Here is a 23,517-nt window from a genome sequence, read left to right as displayed (position 1 = left end):
TATGATCGCATATAATCAGGATTTCGTCATCAACTTCTGGACCGCCGGGATGCTATCTGCATCCCATTGAGAACAAAGCAGATATTCTGAGAACTACTGGGACACAAGACGTCCTTTTGTGCTGCAACCTCCTGTCATTATGGTTATTTACATTGACCCACCCTGGACCTACGTCCTAATACCCCCACATTAATATATCTACTTGTTGGCTGTCCGGTTATGTCATGTTACTGTGTGTATGGGGCTAGCCTCTGCTACACCCTGAGATGAGATGGAGAACATTGCCGGAGAAGAAGGAAGATGCGCTGGAGATGCCATCTCAGCTGTAAGGTACAATCTATCTTATCTGTGCCCACACCAAGACCCGGGTTACTACATCTGTGCAAATGCCCCATTGCCTTGTGTGCATGAGCAGTCATCGCTTGGCACTTATACCTACCCTACACCTGATGCAAGTCATCTGTCTGAATTTGTAATCCACTGGGCATATGCATACAGGTGTCACAAGGGAGTGCGAGCTGCCCCCTATGTCACCCTTCAGAGAGGTGACACCAAATTGCCGGCTCCTCCATAGTGACAGAAGCCAGGTGCTGCAGTGCGACATTAACCTGCAGCAATGAGCTTCTGTCACTGAGAAGGAGCCGGCATTGCAGGCACTTGAGCATGCATTATGGGGGAGGCTAACATGGAGATTCCCACAAGACCACACCCCTGCAGTGACGTCAGCGGGATTGTTACACTAGGCCACACTCCTTCACAGTGAGGTCACGCTACTTTTTTGGGTAGTTATATTACCCGCACCGTGTTTCTCATAACCTGGACAGATAATTCTGTGCCCTTCTGACACCACCCTGGCCTATGTATAGGAGACCTCTGCTCTGTTCTTACTCCCAGAAATAAGCCTCACACACACCTGTCCACCACCAATATAGCTAATAATATTGTCTGAGGTCGGGGGTGGCTGATTTGTACACACTGAATGATATCGGTAAATATTGTTCAGTGATGTCACCGGGACCCGCTGAGCATGCAGGTTGTTGGCTATAATTGCAAAATTGACCTGCATGTTCAGCCGATGGCAGGGGTCGTTATCGATTCACGGGAGCTGCGTCTATAATGGGGCACAGGTTGGGGGGGGGGTGAATTGCTTTGTCTATAACGGGGCACAGGTTGGGGGGGTTGTAGATTGCTGTGTCCATAATGGGGCATAGGTTGGGGATGTAGATTGCTGTGTCTATAACAGGGCACAGGATTTGCTGTGTCATCTATCTCACTAGTGAATTGCATTCTCATGCACACCGGTTCCTCCCCCAGCATGTATATAATATCCGGGGGGGGGGGGTTGTCAGTGACCAGGAGAATGGCACTGACTGTAAAGGAGAACTGCGCTGAAAAAGTTCGGCTCCACCACGAAATGCAACTTTATATGTAAAAGTTTCCGTTCCTTGAAGGAACTTTGTATGTTTAAAGATAAAATGCACCTGCAGAACGGTTCCCAGGGGGGTGGCTCAGCATTACCCATGCAGCTGTGAGTTCTGCATCTCAGGCTCCTGTCTCTGGCAGTGAATGAGTTATGGTGACCTAAGGGGAAGTATATACTCTGCAAAGAGTAATATTAAAAATATATTAGCACATTGCCTGTGGTTTTACAGCCACTTCCTCCTGAGGAGTCATGCACAACAGCAGCAGTTAGACCGAGACAAAGACACAGCTGACTGGGAGAAGCCAGGGACCGGAGGAGAGTGCTATGGACTTTCTGCAGAGACATCTCCCCAGGGTCTACCAGGCCGTGCAGAGTGCTCTGGTGAGGATCACAGAGGAAGGCAATGCAGGGAGGGCTGGGGTGGAAGGATGTATGATGTGTTACTGCTGAGACCCGGGAACAGATGAAAGAAGGCAGCACCGATGGGAGTCAAACCCATGGTCTCACAGAACTGAGGTCATGGGATCGATTCCCACCACGGCCTTATCTGTGCAGAGTTTGTATATTTTCTCCCCGTGCTTACGTGGGTTTCCTCTGGGTATTCTGGTTTCCTCCCACAATCCAAAAATATACTGGTAGGTTATTTGTCTCCAAAAACATATTAACCCTAGCAGGTAAGTGTACATGGGCAGACTAGATGGGCCAAGTGGTTCTTATCCGCCATCACGTTCTCTGTTTCTATGTAAGGTACCTGTGAGTTACTAGAACAGAGATCCACCAAAACACTGGAATCCCATTGTGACCTAATCCTGCCATTGTGCTGTATAATGTAAAGTCCGTGCAAAGTGGGCGTATGACATGAAGCTGTTAATAATTATCATTATAATGCAAATGATTATTATCTGTTGTTTATATGACGCCACAAAGCTGTGCAGCGCTGCGCACAATGGGGAAGTAGAGGACAAAGACGCAGAGGGGTACTGCGTGTATGGGTGTATACCCATAGTGTGTGTGTGTGTGTGTGTGAACCCACTGGAGCAATGTCAATGATTCAATATTCTCTGTATAGTACTCTGTAATATGATATATTGTGGCAAAGACCAGATTCCTAGGGGGGGGTTCCTATTGCCATCCAAAATCTCCCATTGGAGCAAGTGCAGGAGTCTGGGGGAGCGCTAGAAGACCCTAGTACCGACCCTGGGCATTAATGTACACAGTGGTGTTTTTATTCACTGGATACTGTATGGAATACGGGATTAATATCTAGCCCTATAGATGGTCTAGATCAGGCATGTCCAAACTATGGCCCTCCAGCTGTTGTGAAACTACAAGTCCCAGCATGCCTTGCCCCAGTTTTGCTATTAAAGAATGCTAAAACTATGGCAAGGCATGCTGGGATGTGTAGTTGCACAACAGCTGGAGGGTCATAGTTTGGACATGCCTGGTCTATAGTATAGGCGGTATCACACATTTAAGTTATAGAAATAAGTGGTCAGGAAAAGGTTAAATATACCATAATAAATACCTACACAAACATAATAGAACCAGTACTGCAATTTTCTAAGCTCACATTCTCCCACCTCATGGTGAGGCTCCTGTCTCTTCTTCCTGGTAGCTGCTCTCTGGTCCAGTGCACTGACATGGTAGAAAAAGCTGCTACCACTACCACTCTGTCCCTTACACTGTATGATGTATTATATAGTATTGCTATTGTCATAATCTGGGCCACTTGCGAACAGACAACCGGAAACGCTCCCTGTGCTGTCCGTCATGATCATTTATTCATATTTTATTTTTGTAGGTCTATCTGACTAATGTTACTGCACAGATCTTTGGAGCCCCACCAAATGCACCACAGCCCAGGAATGCCAGGGCTCATGTGCCAATTAACACGCCTGCTCAGTCGGCGACACCACAAGAGACCGCTGTCACCCAGGTATGGAAAATCAGCTGCTTGAAGCGTCCATAAAATGTCTATTCCAAATGTTTGGTGACCCCCTATTTATACAATGTATTCTGTATTTGTACTGTAGGTATATTTCCCTTTTATAGGGTCCTCAGTCTTATTTGTGCCCCCGGGATGGGCCTAGTAATTCCAATGTTTGATATGGCAGCTAGGGGGGACTGTTTACTAAACCGCCAATATTCTCTAACATTAAACTTAAATAATCCAAACCACACCCACTGCCGCTGACCACACCCTCATCTGCGGAACACACCCAATGCTGCTGACCAAACTCTCTGCCACTGACCACACCTTCTGCAGATAACCACACCCTCTGTCACTGACCACAACCTCTGCAGGGGGGTGATAAACAATTGAATTCCCCCCTTAGAGTTGCTTGCTTCAGTGTTTGTCACCTCATTGATGTTTCTGTCCAGTCAGCATGAGCAGAGGTACCAGGGAGGGGGCGGGGGGGGGGTAATATCCGGCACTATTAATGGATGAGAGAGGGCCTGTGTAATATTTATTATTACGGTGTCACTATACTGTATGACGTTCTCTGTGCCATGATAGATGATAGAGAACTGGAGGTGCGAATGTTCCTGCCCCAGTGATTATACAATCTGTAGCTCTCACTCACCTGGTCACACAGGTACACAGTATATGGGAAGTTATCATGTATGACCTGAGGACTACTCAGAGCCTTCCAGTTCCTCTTCTACTGAGCATCCGCTGCACACAAAGGGCCTGATTCAGGTGCAAAAGCAAATGCACCGAAAACATTTATTACGTTATTTATATAGCGCACACAAACTCCGCAGCACTTTAGATAGAATATATGAACATTCAGATCAGTCCCTGCGCCAGTGGAGCTTACAATCTATGGGGGTGATTCAGGTTGGTTTGCAAAAGCAAACTCCTTCTTTAATGGACAAAACCATACTGCACTGCAGGTGGGGCAGATGTAACATGTCCAGAGAGAGTTAGATTTGGGAGAGTTATTTTGTTTCTGTGCAGGGTAAATACTGGCTGCTTCATTCTTACACTGCAATTGAGATATCAATTTGAAGTACACCCTCCCTCCAAATCTAACTCTCTCTGCACTTGTCACATCTGCCCCCCCCCCGCAGTGCACATGGCTTTTGTCTATTAAAGAAGGAGTTTGTTTTTGCAAACCAAGCTGAATCACCCCCAATGTTCTTATAGCTTACTGTCACATGGCCAGTGTAGTGACCTCTGCAAATTAGCAGGACATTGCTCTGTTCCGAATGTTCCCAGCTAAACTGATAAAATCTGCAGAGTATCTCACACTTTTTTGGAGTGCGTACAGTATACACCAGGGCCGGCCAAACTGGTCAATCTACCAACAGTTCATGTTTTCCAGAAGTGGGGCAGGGTTCATGGTTTCAGGGTTTCCAAAAATATAGTACTATGTAAGGTCAAACCTGGGGACTATGGTTCCCATTAACTGGGATGTGGAGGTTAATGGAGCATTTTTAACACTATAAAGAAGAGCATGATTATTATTGTAGGTGACATTTGTGGTGTGTACAGTTGTACACATTTATGACGTTGTGTCACAGGGCAGCAGTTTTCTGCAAAAGTGCAACCCAAAGGTGTAAAACGCACCCTGAAAAAAAATCATAATTTCTGTTATTAATAGGTCATATAGGGGGAAATTTACTAAGCTCCAATTGTAAAAAAGAATGGTGATTCCTAATTTTCTAATTAGCAGTAAACGGCCGCTAATTGCTGGCCAAATACTTATTTGGCAGAAGTCTGCACGGATCTGACTGATCCATGCTGGCTTCAGTGTAAAAAAAAAGGAATAAATAAATAATAAAAAAAAAAATGGCATGGGGTCCCCACCCCCACAGCCATAACCAGTCCCAGGCTCAAAGAACTGGTCCTGGTTTAAAAAAAAATCAGGAAACCATTTATGTTGGGGTTTCCTGTATTTTTTAAAACCAGCACCAGGCCCCAGGGCCGGTCCTGGTTCCCAAAATACGGGGGATAAAAGGGGATAAAAGGAGTAGGGGTCCCCTGTATTTTGAAAACCAGCCCCAGGCCCAACCAGCCAGCAGGGTAATGGGGGGAGACTTTTTATACAAGTCCCCCCAGCCAAATCATTCATCCCTACCAACCAGTCAGCCTGGGCAGGGGTCCTGGGGGAGTGGAGACCCCTCAATGAAGGGCCCCCCCCCCTCCAGAACTTACCTGCCCAGGCTGAAGCCTGGTGATGTCCCCGGTGACACCTTGGGCTGTGGGTACCGGGCTGATAATTGGTGTAAAATAACAGATGAAAACTATTGCATATTGCTGGTGAACTATGAGTCCCAGCAAGCCTCCCCCGTTTGCAGGGACTTGGAGTACCACAAGTCCCTGCATGCAGGGCATTAAAGGGCCCGCTGGAATTGGTAGTTCCACAGCAATACAAATAGTGAAATAAACACACTGACACCCAAGAAAAATAAAACTTTATTACATGCATAACCCACTCATACAGACACTTACCTATGTGGAGCCCGTAGGTAACACTCCGTCCATCCATCCTGCCATTCCTGAAGAAATCCAGGGGGTACCTGTGGAAGCAAATTGTACATACAAGGGTCCTCCGGCATAGATCTGCTCTTCTTCGTTCCAAGTAGGATCCTGGGTTTTGGCAAAAACTAAACCCATCACCCGAACCAAGCCGGACTGTCAGGAGATGCCGCACGGTGTCTGTGTTGACATTGTGCGTCTCCTACTCCCCAATGCCGCTATTGGCCGGGTTGCAAACTAGAGGCTCCTGATTGGCTGCTAGCACCTGTGAAGCCCCGCCCCCATGTTTTGATTGTCCCACAGGCCAATAAATGAAAGAAAATGGATGACTATCTATAGGTAAAAACATTGCTGGTCATCCATTGCATAGTATGCCATAATCTACATACTGTACACACATACAGTCTGCCTTGAATGCAGTCACAGTTTATTCTAATTGCAAACCAAAAGTATAGTAATGCATTTTGGGGTAAATCTACTAAGAGTTGTGTTCTATTGAAGATGGGCTGTTGCCGATAACAACCAATCAGATAGAAGCTGGTTGGTTGCCAATAGCAACATCCCATCTTCAGTAGTACTCCCATCTTAGTAAATTTTCTCCTTTGTTTTCATGCCACGTAGCAGCTGAGTGGCTGGTAGTATTTCCCGATCTGTACAGTACGTGACGCTGGTTTCTTTCATCTTCTTCCAGGAGACGGATCAGACGACCTCAGCTCCAGGCCTCAGCATCGCGGGGGACACAGAGCAGAATGGGGAGAGACCTGGGACCCCTCCGGGTAAACACTTAAATGGAAAAGAGAATGTAAACGTAATGTAACATGTCACAGAATCCCAGATAACCTCCCAGTTCTTCCCCGATATTTATCATCTAAGTGTTTGTAATGATGATTCAGCATCACATTGCTGTAATTGCTGTATAACGCGTTCTTCGGACATTGGACCTTATTCAGGATTAATCAGTCCCCCATAGTTATTTATGCGCATGTGCAGTCGATGTGTGCGATAGATTATTCACAGGGCGCTCACACACAATAGTGCGGCCAGGGGGAGTGGGGCGGCGGGCAGGAGGATTCGCCCATGTGAACGCCCGGCATTCACGGGCGTTCCCATGAAAGCGCTGGGTGTTCACATGGTAATTCCCTGATGATGCGGAGGGTCGGGCAGCTGACATCAGCGGCTACCATTGGCTGCAGTGCTGTCAGTTTAAAAGCTGTACTCTGCACTGCAGCCAGCCCCTCTTCTCCCAGTGCCGCTGGTGCCTTCAGTGACACCAGTGCACGGTTGTTTACCTCCGTGCTGCCTAAAACCGGTACATTCGGTACACTATGATTTAGCCGGTGCAGACCGTTTAAAAACGGTACTGTACCGGCTAAATCGGTACAGTTGGAGGGTATGCGTTCTGTAGCACAAAGATATCTCCTGTATGGGCCAGGTTTGCATGTCCGGCTGTTGGCAATAGATGTCCTATGGGATGGAAGATCTGTAACCCTCTTCTGTTTTATCTTGTGTTACAGGTGATGCTGAGAATCAGGAGTCAGATGTCCGACAGTGGAAGGGTCATTCTGGGGGAAGTCCCGACCTGGAGAATAAAATCATCCGTAACAAAGATATGCTTAGTGATCTCCATGCAGCATTTGACCTGCACGCCGGCCTAGAAAACACGGCTCACAGCTATAAGGAAGAAGTGATGGTTGACCTAAAGCTAACTGAATCGGAAGAATCCTTACACAAGGTCATGAGTCCCACTCACCATGCAGAGGGGAATCCTCTATTCAATCTAGATATAAAATCGGAAAATCAAGGCTCTTTGGATTCTCAAGAGCACATAATCGTCCAGCATATGGAAAACCACGAAGACAGAGAACATATGGCAGGTCCATATTCCAAAGAAATAGAAAATATATGCCCACAACCGAATACTTTGATTGCCCGTAGAAGTGAAGTTGAGTCTGTTATAGATGAAGAGAGGTCAGAAGAACGAGAAGAAGCCATAAGTCATGTGAATGTCACATCACAAAACCAAGAAATGTCAGCGGACATAACTACTTCTCCAGTCACCGTGGATAATGATGATGTGTTAAATTCAACTGAAACCCATTACCCTGAGCAACGTAAAAAGTTGGTTACACCAGCAAGTGAAGCAGGCAGCTCTCCTAATGAAGCAAGGAGGACCTATGAAGATCTACAGGAGACAGCATGTCGTCTGGCTCTTCAGTGCAATTTGGTTGAAAACGACAACCAAGAATGCAAAAAACTAGTAAATGTTACAGAAACAACAGAATCCATCCACGTGGGTCAACTGCATTCAATCCTGACAGATGATGAAGGAATTTCCAGAGATGATCTAGTGAATATGTCATTGCTGCAGGACCTAAGAGAAGTGAAAGACATAAAAGAAGGACCCATGACAGAACAATCTTTATTGTCTGAGAAGAACAGGTCACCTGGAGAGCATTGTTCTAGGGAGGGGCAACTGGATCTGCTGATGGAAGATGACAAGATGCAAGCAAAACCAACCGCTGAAGAACAAGCCCAGGAGGAGAGCGATTTTCCGATAGATGGAGCGGAGGAAACTATTCAGGTTACTAAACAAAAGAGTTCTCACAATTTTTCAAAAAATGTGAAATCAAAGAGAAGAGTGCATTTCTCTCCAAGTACAGACAATTTAATGAAAAACTTAGATCCTCCATCAAAAGACTTGATAAAAGGTGACTATACACTAGAGGAGACTTTCCAACAAACTGATGAATACATTGGACACCAAGCAATCTCACATTCGATAATAGATTTGCACCAACCATTGAACAAGAAAAGAGAAGACAACTATCTTGAAGACACCGACTACAACCAAGATAATGGACTATCGACTGCAGAAAGAGAGAATCCGTTGCACATAGTCAGCACAGTGTGGTATGATGAAGTTAAAACAGAAGGAGATGAGGAATTGTGTGAATCTCTTGTAGAAATGGTCTACCAGAATGAGACTGTGGATTGCAAAGTTGAAGAGACATTCATATCCACAACTGATAATAAGTCACTGGAAACTCTTTCATATGGTCTTTCTACCGGTGAGGAAGTACATGAAGATAAAACTGAACCATCCACAAAGACAGATGCCCCTCTAGGAGATTTTGGGATAACAGAACTCTCTGTGGAAATTGTAAATACGTCTTGTGATTTCCATGCAGAAATTAGTCCTTCAGAAGAGGTTTCTCCATTAGTATCGCAACAAAGAGAAGATGCTTGGATTTTACATGAAGCAGATTACTTTTTAGAGAAAGAGAAATCAGATCGCTTTAGCCAGGACGTGTCAGATTTTTCAGGAGATAGCACCACAATAAATATAGAAGAAATGGGTCTTTCAATTGACAATACAGAAATAAAGTCGGATCATATACTAGTAGAAGCCATGACAGAACCACCAATACAGAAAGTCCATGAAGAAGATACCCATGCTGAGTGCATCAATAATAACGAGGAGCTGCTAACAACATGGCATCACTTAACTCACGAGGACCGGGGATCATTTGGCGAAAATAAAGATAAAGATGGATCATCAACTACACGATTAAGTTTAAGTGGAAGTGTTGAACATTTTCAGAGTGAATCATATGGTGCAGGAGAAAGTCCAATTGGAATGTTTGCATCAGAAGCAGAAGATCTCTTGAAGACTCTTCAAGAGGATGACAGATCCAAAAATGATCAATTTAAGGAAAGTGTATCACTGGGGCACCAAGTGTTCCCAGGTAGTAATGATGGCAACGAAGAATCTCAACAAAAAAATTCTGAATCACTAAAAGAGTCATCAACCGATGAAGCAGACACATCATTTATTGAGAAAGCAGAAGACCTCACATCTGAAGAAATTATTGAAGACTTAAGCATAGCCAATGTACCGGCTGTGAGTGACTCTGAAATGGTAACCTACACCTGTGAAAGGGATGGACAGTTAAATGATTTACCAGAAGAAGACACAAATGGGAAGCAACGTGATTTCAGTTCCCATGAAGATAATTTCAAATCAGAGGCCAGCATATCACAAGAAGATGCAAGAGAAATAGAGAATAGATACTTAGAGGAACAATCTGTGATTGCAACAGAGGCATCCCAAGCAGTTGATCACCCGGAGTATTTAGGAGATGACGAAGCTGATCAGACTGATTCTCACGATACCTGGAATAAGGACAATAACGAATATCCAGATATATGTGAGGAATCTCTTGGAGAAGTAGACCAAGTAGCCTACAAAGAGTCTGAAATAGAAGACCACTCTATGGATGATCAAGAGTTTGGTCATCAGATAGATGTATATTACACAGACATGGATAAGATAGTTGATGAGTCCAATGGAGACTTAGTACAACCAGCTGAAGCCGAAGAGACAGACAATGTATCAGCGGGTGCGTCTATTTATGCAAGTCATACTGAGGATCCACAAGCTGCTATGGGACCAGGCAGTGTATCAGAAGTTATCTGTAGCTCTCAAGATGTGAACTTAAATGAATCAGAGCACAGTGTAAGTGGAATAATGAGGGAAATAGATGCTGGGTTAGATCTTCAAAATATGACCAATCAAGATATGGCATCAGGTGGGAGCCACCATGAGGCTACTGATTTGAATTCTTCGTATATTACAAAATTTGAGTTAGAAAATGTCCTGGGAGTTGCATCGATTTCAGATTTTGAGACTGTTGAAGTCCCTGAAAGCGAAATACTATTGTCAGAAATTCAGTGTGTGCCTATCTCAGATCATAAGGACCCTACAATGATTGAAGAATTGGATCTCTCAGGAGAAAATCAATCTGCCGTTATTCTAGATGTTCCATCAGTTGAGTACTCTGGAGACCAACATGGATACACTTTCGATGATCTGGATGTTGTTTCGGGATCTGCATTTCTTGCTAAGGGCCACTCGGAAAACATTGAAGAGATGTTGGAAAATACGTTAGCTTCAAACTCTATCTCTGAATCAGTGGGGGAGTTTGATCTGTTATCAGAAACTATGTCTTTGACTACAGCAAGTCATCCAGCAATTGAACCAGATGAGCCAGACGAAGGAGTAGGAGATAAAATAGACATATCAGAAGGGACTGATCCCTGTCTCAAAGCCGTTCATTCCACAGAAGCAGATGGAGCAGAACTCTTGCCAGAGATAGTCACAGCAGGTGAACTGAAGGACACTGAGGAGAATGCTCAGATTATCTGTCACTTAGAGGAACTTGGACCTAGCATTAAGCCCCATCAAGAATTTGAGGACAACGTCAAACTTGATTCTTCATCTGCAACTATGTTGACTCGTGTAGAGGAAGACAACATTGGGTTAGGTGTCATTAGTTCCTCCAAAGAGAATGAGATTGTTATAGCAGAACATTTTGTTGAAGAGAACATAGAACGGTCACACACCAAATTCTTTACAGAACCTGATCTTTTTTCAGAAATCCAGTCTTTGTCTACAAGTCACCCAGCAGAAGTTACAGCAAGTGTGTCTACTTATGAAATATCTGAGCCTGAAGAAAGAGTGGGAAATGAAGTGGACATCTTGGAGGGCTCTGAATCCTGTCATGCAACATTTGATTATCCAGATGGGGATGGAGATAATATCTTATCAGTGGTTACCATGCCTGATGTCCATATGGACACCGAGGAGACAGCTCAGGCTTTGTCTCATTCAGAGGAACTTGGATCCATTCTTGAGCCTCATCAAGAATTTGAGGACAAAGTACAACATGACTCTTTATCTGCAACTGTGGTCACTGAGGCTCATGTCGTGGAATCCAACATTGATTTGGGCACCCTTAAAACCTCAAAAGACATTGACCTTGTTATTACAGCAGACATTTTTGAGTCGGAGAACATAGAACAGCCAGAGATTAAATCATTACCAGAAGAGGATGACATCCGACCAGAGATGAAAGAGAAAGAGGAGCAGCAGGAATCCTCTATTCACCAAACCATTCTCAGACACCCAAATCAAACTGAGCAAGGAATAACTGCACCCAGCATGAGAGTGGAGCATCTTCAAACGGTACAGCCACCATCTCCTACAGAAATCACTGATGTGCAAGAGAGACCTCTAGTGGATCAGAAGGAAATGGCAGATGAACCAGATTTGCAAGAAGACGATGATATGGATGGTAGTTCGGTAAGTTTTCTATGTTCTTCTTATAAGATAGAAAATGTAACCTATGGCTGTCCATTCCATGCCATGGTTGGACTTCCATTACAGCTGGAACCCACTGCCTAGGACTGTTTTTTAGTGTAAGCCTATAATAAAGAGGTAGACTTACAATATTTGTATTTTAGATATTTATGGCTGAACAGTTAAAAGTGAATGACTTATAGACGTATACCACTTTAATGTAGACAATTTGAATGTTTAACTGCACTGTGTAACATTAATGGGGACCCCCAGCTAGTCACAATGAAGGCATCCAGCACTTTGGGCGACATGTGCCTTGAAAAGTAATAAAATGGAGAGCGATAAACCACCAACCAATCAGCTCCTGCCTGACATTTTTCAAACCCAGCCTGTGACATCGCAGGTAGGAGCTGGCCCTCTGTCTGAACAAATATCCAGCCTATCAATTCACTGGGAAATAGTGACATCACTGCAGAGCCGGATTAAGGCGAGTGAGGGCACAGGGGCAACAATGTTTCTGGCAAATACGCCCCCACAGACACACACAGACTCAGCTGATGCCACTGGAGAACATGCCGGGGCCCCTAATGTGTGTAGGCCTTTGAATGGCCGCCCCTGTTGCTCCTCCCTTAATCTGGGCCTGTATCTCTGATTCATAATAGCCCATGTGATGTCACCAATTCCTAGTCAGCTGACAGGCTGAATATTGGTTCATCCCTCAAAATGGCTGCCTGTAACCATTTTATGGTGGCAGATCCAGATCAGCAGTTACATTGGGCAAGTCAGCGTACTGTGTGAGGGCTGACCACAATAATCTGTGGGCTACAAAATATATTCCCTAATAAGTCATTTTCCGGTAGGGCACATCAGTGGAATGGCGTATAGTAGCGTTATCTTTGCCACGAACATTATATACATGTAACAGGCCTCTCTCTGTTATCAGCTCCCTCACAATATGCTGGATGTAAGCGCACAGAGGAGCCGGGTGCAGCTGAGAAGAAAGACCTCTATTCGCCGGCGCCAGGGACAGCGCCAGGTCGTGTCTGAGTATGAGCCACCCGTGCCCCCGCGGCCAAGTATCAGGCCGCTCTCAATGGGAGTGCCGATGTTTCCTCCAGGGGCACTGCCAATATTTGCACCAGCTCCAATCAAGACACCACAGGCTACAGAGGAACACATGGAAGAGAAGCCTGCTACAGAGGACCTCACTGTGAAGCCAAAGAAAGTGATCCCAAAGCATGCTGGGTAATTTATTATTTATTTATTAACAGTTTCTTATATATCGCACACAGATTCCGCAGCGCTGTACAGAGAATAGTTGAACATTCACATCAGTCCCACACACAGACATTCTAGGGTTAATTTGTTAGGAGCCAGTTAACCTACCAGTATATTTTTGCATTGTGGGAGGAAACCGGAGTACCCAGAGGAAGCCCACTCAAGTCTGGGGAGAATATACAAACTCCGCACAGTCAGGGCCATGGTGGTATTCGAACCCATGACCTCAGTGCTGTGAGGCAGTAATGCTAACCATTACACCATCTGTACTGCCCGTATATATAACACATGGTGGGGATAGAACCCATGACCTCAGTGCTGTGAGGCAGTAATGTAACCATTACACCATCTGTACTGCCCGTATATATAACACATGGTGGGAATAGAACCCATGACCTTAGTGCTGTGAGGCAGTAATGTAACCATTACACCATCTGTACTGCCCGTATATATAACACATGGTGGGGATAGAACCCATGACCTCAGCGCTGTGAGGCAGTAATGTAACCATTACACCATCCGTACTGCCCCGTATATATAACACATGGTGGGAATAGAACCCATGACCTCAGCGCTGTGAGGCAGTAATGTAACCATTACACCATCTGTACTGCCCGTATATATAACACATGGTGGGGATAGAACCCATGACCTCAGTGCTGTGAGGCAGTAATGCTAACCATTACACCATCCGTACTGCCCCGTATATATAACATATGGTGGGGATAGAACCCATGACATCAGTGCTGTGAGGCAGTAATGCTAACATTTACACCATCCGTACTGCCCCGTAAATATAACACATGGTGGGAATAGAACCCATGACCTCAGCGCTGTGAGGCAGTAATGCTAACCATTACACCGTCCGTACTGCCCCGTATATATAACACATGGTGGGGATAGAACCCATGACCTCAGCGCTGTGAGGCAGTAATGCTAACCATTACACCATCCGTACTGCCCCGTATATATAACACATAGTGGGAATAGAACCCGTGACCTCAGCGCTGTGAGGCAGTAATGCTAACCATTACACCATCCGTACTGCCCCGTATATATAACACATGGTGGGGATAGAACCCATGACCTCAGCGCTGTGAGGCAGTAATGCTAACCATTACACCGTCCGTACTGCCCGTATATATAACACATGGTGGGAATGGAACCCATGACCTCAGCGCTGTGAGGCAGTAATGCAAACCATTACACCATCCGTACTGCCCCGTATATATAACACATGGTGGGGATAGAACCCATGACCTCAGCGCTGTGAGGCAGTAATGTAACCATTACACCATCCGTACTGCCCGTATATATAACACATGGTGGGGATAGAACCCATGACCTCCGCGCTGTGAGGCAGTAATGCTAACCATTACATCATCCGTACTGCCCTGTATATATAACACATGGTGGGGATAGAACCCATGACCTCAGCGCTGTGAGGCAGTATTGCTAACCATTACACCATCCGTACTGCCCCGTATATATAACACATGGTGGGGATAGAACCCATGACCTCAGTGCTGTGAGGTGGTAATGTAACCATAACACCATCCGTACTGCCCCGTATATATAACACATGGTGGGGATAGAACCCATGACCTCAGTGCTGTTCAGTGCTGTGAGGTGGTAATGTAACCATTACACCATCCGTACTGCCCCGTATATATAACACATGGTGGGAATAGAACCCATGACCTCAGCACTGTGAGGCAGTAATGTTATAACCATTACACCATCCGTACTGCCCCGTATATATAACACATGGTGGGGATAGAACCCATGACCTCAGTGCTGTGAGGCAGTAATGTAACCATTACACCATCCGTACTGCCCTGTATATATAACACATGGTGGGAATAGAACCCATGACCTCAGCGCTGTGAGGCAGTAATGTAACCATTACACCATCCGTACTGCCCGTATATATAACACATGGTGGGGATAGAACCCATGACCTCCGCGCTGTGAGGCAGTAATGCTAACCATTACATCATCCGTACTGCCCTGTATATATAACACATGGTGGGGATAGAACCCATGACCTCCGCGCTGTGAGGCAGTAATGCTAACCATTACACCATCCGTACTGCCCCGTATATATAACACATGGTGGGAATAGAACCCATGACCTCAGCACTGTGAGGCAGTAATGTTATAACCATTACACCATCCGTACTGCCCCGTATATATATATATAACACATGGTGGGAATAGAACCCATGACCTCAGTGCAGTAAGGCAGTAATGTAACCATTGCACCATCCGTACTGCCCCGTATATATAACACATGGTGGGGATAGAACCAATGACCTCAGTGCTATGCGACAGTAATGCTAACCATTACACCGTCTGTGCTGCCCCGTATATATAACACATGGTGGGGATAGAACCCATGACCTCAGCGATGTGAGGCAGTAATGTAACCATTACACCATCCGTACTGCCCCGTATATATAACACATGGTGGGGATAGAACCCATGACCTCAGCACTGTGAGGCAGTAATGCTAACCATTACACCATCCGTACTGCCCCGTATATATAACACATGGTGGGAATAGAACCCATGACCTCAGTGCTATGCGACAGTAATGTAACCATTACACCGTCCGTACTGCCCCGTATATATAACACATGGTGGGGATAGAACACATGACCTCAGTGCTGTGAGGCAGTAATGCTAACCATTACACCATCCGTACTGCCCCCTATATATAACACATGGTGGGGATAGAACCCATGAACTTAGCGCTGTGAGGCAGTAATGCTAACCATTACACTGTCCGTACTGCCCCGTATATAGAACACATGGTGGGGATAGAATCCATGACCTCAGTGCTGTGAGGCAGTAATGTAACCATTACACCGTCCGTACTGCCCCGTATATATAACACATGGTGGGGATAGAACCCATGACCTCAGCGCTGTGAGGCAGTAATGCTAACCATTACACCGTCCGTGATGCCCCGTATATGTAACACATGGTGGGGATAGAACCCATGACCCCAGTGCTATGCGACAGTAATGTAACCATTACACCATCCGTACTGGGTAATGACTAGCAACAGACGTGATGGGGGATAAGGGGGTTCTCTGCATTAGCAACCAATGATCTTAGTAACATCCTGGAAATGCCCCTTATGTCAGCCCACAGGCCCCTTCTTACACTCATACTCACAGGCAGTGGTGCCACCTTCTCTAATATAATATAGCAATTGTGACCCCCACTGGCTACAAGCTGGTACTGCACTCCATCGGCATATTGCTTTCCTGTATACCGTCATACTGGTCTTTTGTCATTTGTCCCAATCCTGCAGCGAGCTTGTCTCCAAAATAAGTGAACATTGCTAATCTAGTTTGTCATGTGAATTGGTAATTGTATTCAGAATACGGCTCCTATTAGCCCTTCTGTATTGTATTCATCCAGGGGTATCAGGGTCTCTGGGGCCCGGCTATAGCCCTTATATACTATATTATTATTACTACAGGTAGAGTCTCCTGTATCCGTTGATATCTTATCCGAAATATTCCAAAAACGTGTCAATTGTAGAATATTTCGGTCTCCCCCCCCCCCCCCCCATGTCCACTGTGGCCTTCAGGATCTTCTTCAGCATCTTTAGTAGACCCAGCAGTGCATTGCGCGGGTGCACCGGTGTCACCGGCGCACCTGCAAACTCGCTCAATGGACCACTGGGACCGCTGAAGAAGATCCTGAAGGTTGCCGTGGATGCCGGGGGACGCAGAGGACGCCGTGGGACCATCGGGGGGGGGGGGGACCAGGTAAGTATGTAAAAAAAAATCCAATAACCGTAAAAATCCCTTATCTGAAATGGTTCCGAGCATTTCGGATAAGGGATACTCAACCTGTACTAGTTAAAAGCCTGTCAAAATATCGGCTTCTGCAATGTACTTTCACATTAAACTGTGACAGTTTTGACTTTCACATTGATCTGTGACAGGTTTTATCCCACAAACTCTCCACCCCACCCCAGTCCCCTATCTGCTGCTACCTCCAATCTCTGGTTTCCCAGCTCCCTCTCTCCATATCCAGCAAGTATGAAACACATCAGTGTCCCTGCAAAAATTGCTTTCACTTTCTGTTATGACATCTTTTAGCACACAAAGGAGTAACTTGGTCCATCAAGTGGCCTATAGTGGGCACCTGTGGTACTTCACCTCATAGAGGTGAGGAGTAGTAAGCCTTTTATACTGTATATATAGAATAAATTAAAGGGTTCTGTAATAATGGTAACAGAATGCACAAGTACAAACTGATACCAACAATTTACATAAATACATAATTACAGTGCGTAGTGATATCATTGTTTTAGAGACTACAATGGGACTAGGGCTCTGCTCACAAGAGCTTACAATCTAGAGAGTGTATGCGGGGCACGATAAGCAGAAGAGATCCGCCCACATACACGCACACAGACACACACATCCTTCTCTATTGTAGACAGGGGTCTGATAAGGTCATTTTGTAAGTGGTTACCTTATATCCAGCTGACACTGATGGAATGTTGACACGATTAGAATATTGTCCCTGTTGGTCTAGTGGTGATTTACCGGGAAACTAAGGGTGAGATTTAATAGGATGAGAGATTCAGAAAGTGAGAGATTTGGGAAGAAATCTCCAGTTTTTTTAAAGCGGCAATCATTTACACTGCAACATCAAACTGGTATTGCAGTGTAAATGATCGCCGCTTTAAAAAAACCTGGAGATTTCTTCCCAAATCTCTCACCTTCTGAATCTCTCATCCTATTAAATCTCACCCTATGAGTCTAGATTAATTGGGGAAAATATAGATGTTCTTCAGCCATCCCTGATATCCTACAACACAGACATCTCCACTGAGGTCCTAGCCACAGCTAAACAAGTCACTGACAACTTCCAGGTGACCAAAGCTGGTGTCACATCTTCCACAATGTGACAAACAACGAGAATCAAGACTTCTCCAATTGCAATGATTCGTGTAAAACCCCCCAAGCTCATTCCAGAAACACATCTAACTGGGGGAAGCCCTGATAGTGCCGGAGACACGAGTCCATGCATAGAGGCAGGAGACCCCTCGTTACCCCCAGTTCCCTGTCCATGTGCACTCAGACGGTATAACCGCCGGTGGTGTAAACACTAATGGGCAACCTGTTCTCCCCCTTCTCTGTGACCTAGGTTCGGGATGCCGAGTCCCCAGATGATGCAGGAGCTACAGGCACGTCTCAAGAAGAAGAAACCAAAGGAGTGACCGGTGGAGAAGACCCCGGGTCCAGGGTCTCAAGAAGAAGAAACCAAAGGAGTGACCGGTGGAGAAGACCCCGGGTCCAGGGTCTCAAGAAGAAGAAACCAAAGGAGTGACCGGTGGAGAAGACCCCGGGTCCAGGGTCTCAAGAAGAAGAAACCAAAGGAGTGACCGGTGGAGAAGACCCCGGGTCCAGGGCGTGATTGGGGAATGTTTGTGTAAATAAGACGTAATAAAGATTGGCTGTACAAATTACTATAATACTACTCTGTGTCCCAATCCATAGATACTAATGAAATACCGGGGTATAATGAATCACTGGGCCGGCCCTAACTAGGCACTACCCAATATGGTCACCTTGGCATGGGTCAAAGGGGTAAATTTACTAAGACGGGACTTCTATTGAAGATGGGATGTTACCCCCTAGCAACCAATCAGATTGGTTTGCCTACCCTCCAGGAATGGCCGGAATGTTCCTGAAAATCTGCCGTCTCCCCCCCCACAGTGAACGTATTGGAGATGGGGGCTGCAGAGACTGGGGGGGGGGGGGAATGTCAGTGCTGATATGTGTAAAAAATAATTAAATGTGGATGTACAAAATGGGGATGCTTTTATCTTTTCACTGACTGGGGTGAAAAACGATGGCGTGCATTGATATCCCTCCTGCCATGGATTACAAGTTGGGAGGTATGGATTGCTGGGGGCCCAAAGCATATGCTCGCACCTGGGCCTACGAGTCGCTAGTTTCACCACTTCCCACCCTGCTAGGCTATTGCATAAACATCCATTTGCAACTTGCGTGCGCGGACAAAATCATTATACGTCACAGGCGTATAACCAAGGGAACACCGAGCGTTCTCATGGGGACGCACATGAAAAGCTGAACGTTCCCATGGGTGTGACTCGAGTCTGCGGCCCCACACCCACATTGCTCCGTGCCAATGGGCTGGCGACTATACAAGTCACCGCGTCCTCTCGCACTGATGGCCTGAATATACGCATGTGAAGTCCATCACCATCGAGTAGGGATTAGAATGACCTCCATGGTGTGTTTGTTGTGCTGTCTGTATATAGTCCGGGGGTGTTATGTTGTTATTGTGTGTTTGTTGTACTGCCTGTATATAGTCCGAGGGGTGTTATGTTGTTATTGTGTGTTTGTTGTGCTGTCTGTATATAGTCCGGGGGGTTATGTTTATGGGAAGACACAGAATTCCCCCCATCATACAGTGACTCAGAAGTTCGGGAGTTCTCAGTAACACTGATAGGGATCTTCCAAGATCTCATCTACTCCTTCCTATAACTGGAAGGAGATGACAAGAGATGACGTTGCCATAGCAACCAATCAGATTCTATCAATCATTTCTCCATTGCCTCCTCCCACAAGCCTTAGTAAATCTGGGTGACATTTAATAGGGTGTGTTTTCAGGTTTTTGGCGATAATTAGGCAACAAAATGGCGTTATCGCAATTTATTAGGGTGCGCTAAGTCCCAGAATTCGCACGTTTTGTGTGATAACTCACTTGCCGGTAAAAATTCCCATTCCATTAAATGTCACCCTCTATATCTATAACATTTCATTTTTGGAACTCTTTCATAATTTACCATCTATGTGGTCACTGACTGGGAACGGTGGATGGATGTGCGCAGGTGTCGACATTGACACTCTAAAAATGTGAAAACGCATGTCTACCTTTTCAGGTGTCGACATTTTTCATGTCAACATTTTGCTTGTTGCCAACCTTTTTCCTGTGTCAACCTTCTGCATGTTGACATTTTAGGGTCGACTAAACATACCACACCCAAAGACTGACAGTCAATAGATCTACCTCAAAAGATCGACAGGGTCAAAAGGTCAACATACAATGGGTTGACAGGGTTAAAATGTCGACAGGGTCAAAATGTTGACATGAAAAGGGTAGACACATGCCAAGTTTGGTTTTTATCCGACCATGTAGGCATAAAGGGAGAATACAAAAGTGTGCCATGCGAGGGTACGCGTTACACTAATTGGGGTTCCTTGTTGTTGACATTGACACAAAAAAAGCAAACAACTCACAACTCCTGTCAACCTTTCTAGTCGGAAACTGCCGTTTGTTGGAAAGTTAAAAAACTTTTTTAGTCGAATTCAGGAGATGAGGCGGGGAGGACGGCACGGGTAAGCAGCAGCACCACTGGGAGAACAGCGCTGAGTGAGCAGCAGCACCACTGGGAGGACAGCACTGAGTGAGCAGCAGCACCACTGGGAGGACAGCACTGAGTGAGCAGCAGCACCACTGGGAGGACAGCACTGAGTGAGCAGCAGCACCACTGGGAGGACAGCACGGGTAAGCAGCAGCACCACTGGGAGGACAGCGCTGAGTGAGCAGCAGCACCACTGGGAGGACAGCGCTGAGTGAGCAGCAGCACCACTGGGGGGACAGCACTGAGTGAGCAGCAGCACCACTGGGAGGACAGCGCTGGGTGAGCAGCAGCACCACTGGGAGGACAGCGCTGGGTGAGCAGCAGCACCACTGGGAGGACAGCACTGGGTAAGCAGCACCACTGGGAGGATGGCACCGGGTAAGCAGCAGCACCACTGGGAGGACGGCACCGGGTAAGCAGCAGCACCAATGGGAGGACAGCACTAATTGAGCAGCAGCACCACTGAAAGGACAGCACCGGGTAAGCACCACTGGGAGGACAGCGCTGAGTGAGCAGCAGCACCACTGGGAGGATGGCACCGGGTAAGCAGCAGCACCACTGGGAGGACAGCACTGATTGAGCAGCAGCACCACTGGGAGGACAGCACCGGGTAAGCAGCAGCACCACTGGGAGGGAGGACAGCGCTGAGTGAGCAGCAGCACCACTGGGAGGACAGCGCTGAGTGAGCAGCAGCACCACTGGAAGGACAGCACTGAGTGCACAGCAGCACCACTGGGAGGACAGCACTGGGTGAGCAGCAGCACCACTGGGAGGACAGCGCTGAGTGAGCAGCAGCACCACTGGGAGGACAGCGCTGAGTGAGTAGCAGCACCACTGGGAGGACAGCGATGAGTGAGCAGCAGCACCACTGGGAGGACAGAGCTGGGTGAGCAGCAGCACCACTGTGGGGACAGCACTGGGTGAGCAGCAGCACCACTGGAGGACAGCACTGAATCAGCAGCAGCACCACCACTGAGAGGACAGCACTGAGTGCGTAGCAGCACCACTTGGAGGACAGCGCTGAGTGAGCAGCAGCACCACTGAGAGGACAGCACTGAGTGGGCAGTAGCACCACTGGGAGGACAGCACTGGGTGAGCAGCAGCACCACTGGGAGGACAGCACTGAGTACGCAGCAGCACCACTGGGAGGACAGCACTGAGTGCGCAGCAGCATCACTGGGAGGACAGCACTGAGTGCGCAGCAGCACCACTGGGAGGACGGCACTGAGTGCGCAGCAGCACCACTGGGGGAGGACAGCACTGAGTTTGCAGCAGTGCAGATTCGGCCGCACAATTGAATAGGTATTGTCGGATCCATTACGACAAATGCATGTCGGAATGGTTCCCTATGTGTCTTTTCATGTTGACACTTTGACCTTGTCGACCTATTGACTCTTTTGACCTATTGCATGTTGATCTAATGCAGGCATGTCCAAAGTCAGGCCCGGGGGCCAATTGCGGCCCGTGCTGTCATTTCAAGCGGCCCGTAGCCTTCAGCTGGAAGTGGGCAGAGCATCAGATGTGGGAAGCACAGCACAGGACACTAAAGGTGGGGCCCCTGCTGCAATCGTATATCACCCTACTCCACAATCACAGTGACAGCAGTGTTTGGGGAGGGGGGCAGCAAGGGGGAAGCTTGCTCCCGTAACATGCAGAGCAGAGGAGGGCAGCAGCGGGAGCCCAAGCATCTCCTGTCCTTGCAGTGCCTGCTTTGCCTCTCCTTCCTCTGGCTCACACAAGGAGCTGGGAAACATACAGAGAAGGGAGGGGGCAGAGTGGGGGACATACAGTGAAGGAGGGTCAGGCTGGGGGACAAACAGTGAATGGAGGCAGTGATGGCCATTCAGAGAAGGGGGAGCAGGGGCAGGCTGGGGGACATACAGTGAATGGGGGCAGAGTGGGGTACAAAGTGAATGGGGGGTCATACAGTGAAGGAGGGTCAGGCTTGGGGACATACAGTGAATGTGCTGGCGTACCACCAGAGTGGGGTACATAGTGAATGGGGGTCATACAGTGAATGGGAGTCATACAGTGAAGGAGTGTCAGGCTTGGGGACATACAATGAATGGAGGCACTGATGGACATTAAGAGAAGGGGGGCAGGCTGGGGGACAGAGTGAATGGGTGCAGAGTGGGGAACATACAGTGAATGGGGGACATACAGTGAAGGAGGGGCAGGCTGGGGTACATACACTGAATGGGTGCACACTGGGGGAAATATAGTGAATGGGCAGGCTGGTGGACATAGAGTGAATGGGGGCAGAGTGGGGGACCATTCTGATGTGATTAATCATTCAAAGAATGTCAGGCTGAATGGTCGGCCTCCACACATTTACACTTCACCAAATCTGGCCCTCGTCGCAAAAAGTTTGGACACCCCTGATCTAATGTCTACACCCGGCACAAGGTACAGTAAGGGTTACACTTCCGCTGTAACCATGGGACTTTCTCAGCCATCCACACATCTTACTTGCTTCATTTTGCAGACAAACAATAACCAACATTTCCAAATGCAGCTTATTTTATTGGAGGTAAAATATATTTAAAAAAATACAGACATTCAATATAAATAGTTGTCAAAAAAATAACAAATGATGATAAATAAACGGAACAGATGTCACAATAAATAAATGTCACGCTATATAAAAAAATATAAATAAATAAAAAAAAAACACTAACATTTTTGTCATCAATTACTTTAACCAATAGGTGTCTTTGGAGCAGGTCATGTTTTCAGGGTTCTTCCTTAATTTGGCCATACACTCA

General features: G+C 46.6%; 1 protein-coding gene across 1 annotated transcript; it reads left to right on the top strand.

Annotated features, from left to right (window-relative positions):
• The first annotated feature begins 1,672 nt into the window (after positions 1–1,672).
• On the top strand, positions 1,673–18,826 carry LOC146019861 (uncharacterized). Its single transcript, XM_083152476.1, has 6 exons — positions 1,673–1,804; positions 3,225–3,359; positions 6,601–6,685; positions 7,424–12,051; positions 12,992–13,293; positions 18,505–18,826. The coding sequence occupies exons 1-6, from the start codon at positions 1,748–1,750 to the stop codon at positions 18,575–18,577; spliced, it is 5,280 nt and encodes a 1,759-aa protein (XP_083008602.1). The 5' UTR covers positions 1,673–1,747; the 3' UTR covers positions 18,578–18,826.
• The last annotated feature ends 4,691 nt before the right edge of the window (positions 18,827–23,517 follow it).

Source organism: Crinia signifera, chromosome 7 (assembly GCF_055691185.1).
Source record: "Crinia signifera chromosome 7, ASM5569118v1, whole genome shotgun sequence".
In the NCBI taxonomy this organism is placed as follows: Eukaryota; Metazoa; Chordata; class Amphibia; order Anura; family Myobatrachidae; genus Crinia; species Crinia signifera.
This window is presented reverse-complemented; position numbering and strand designations above follow the sequence as displayed.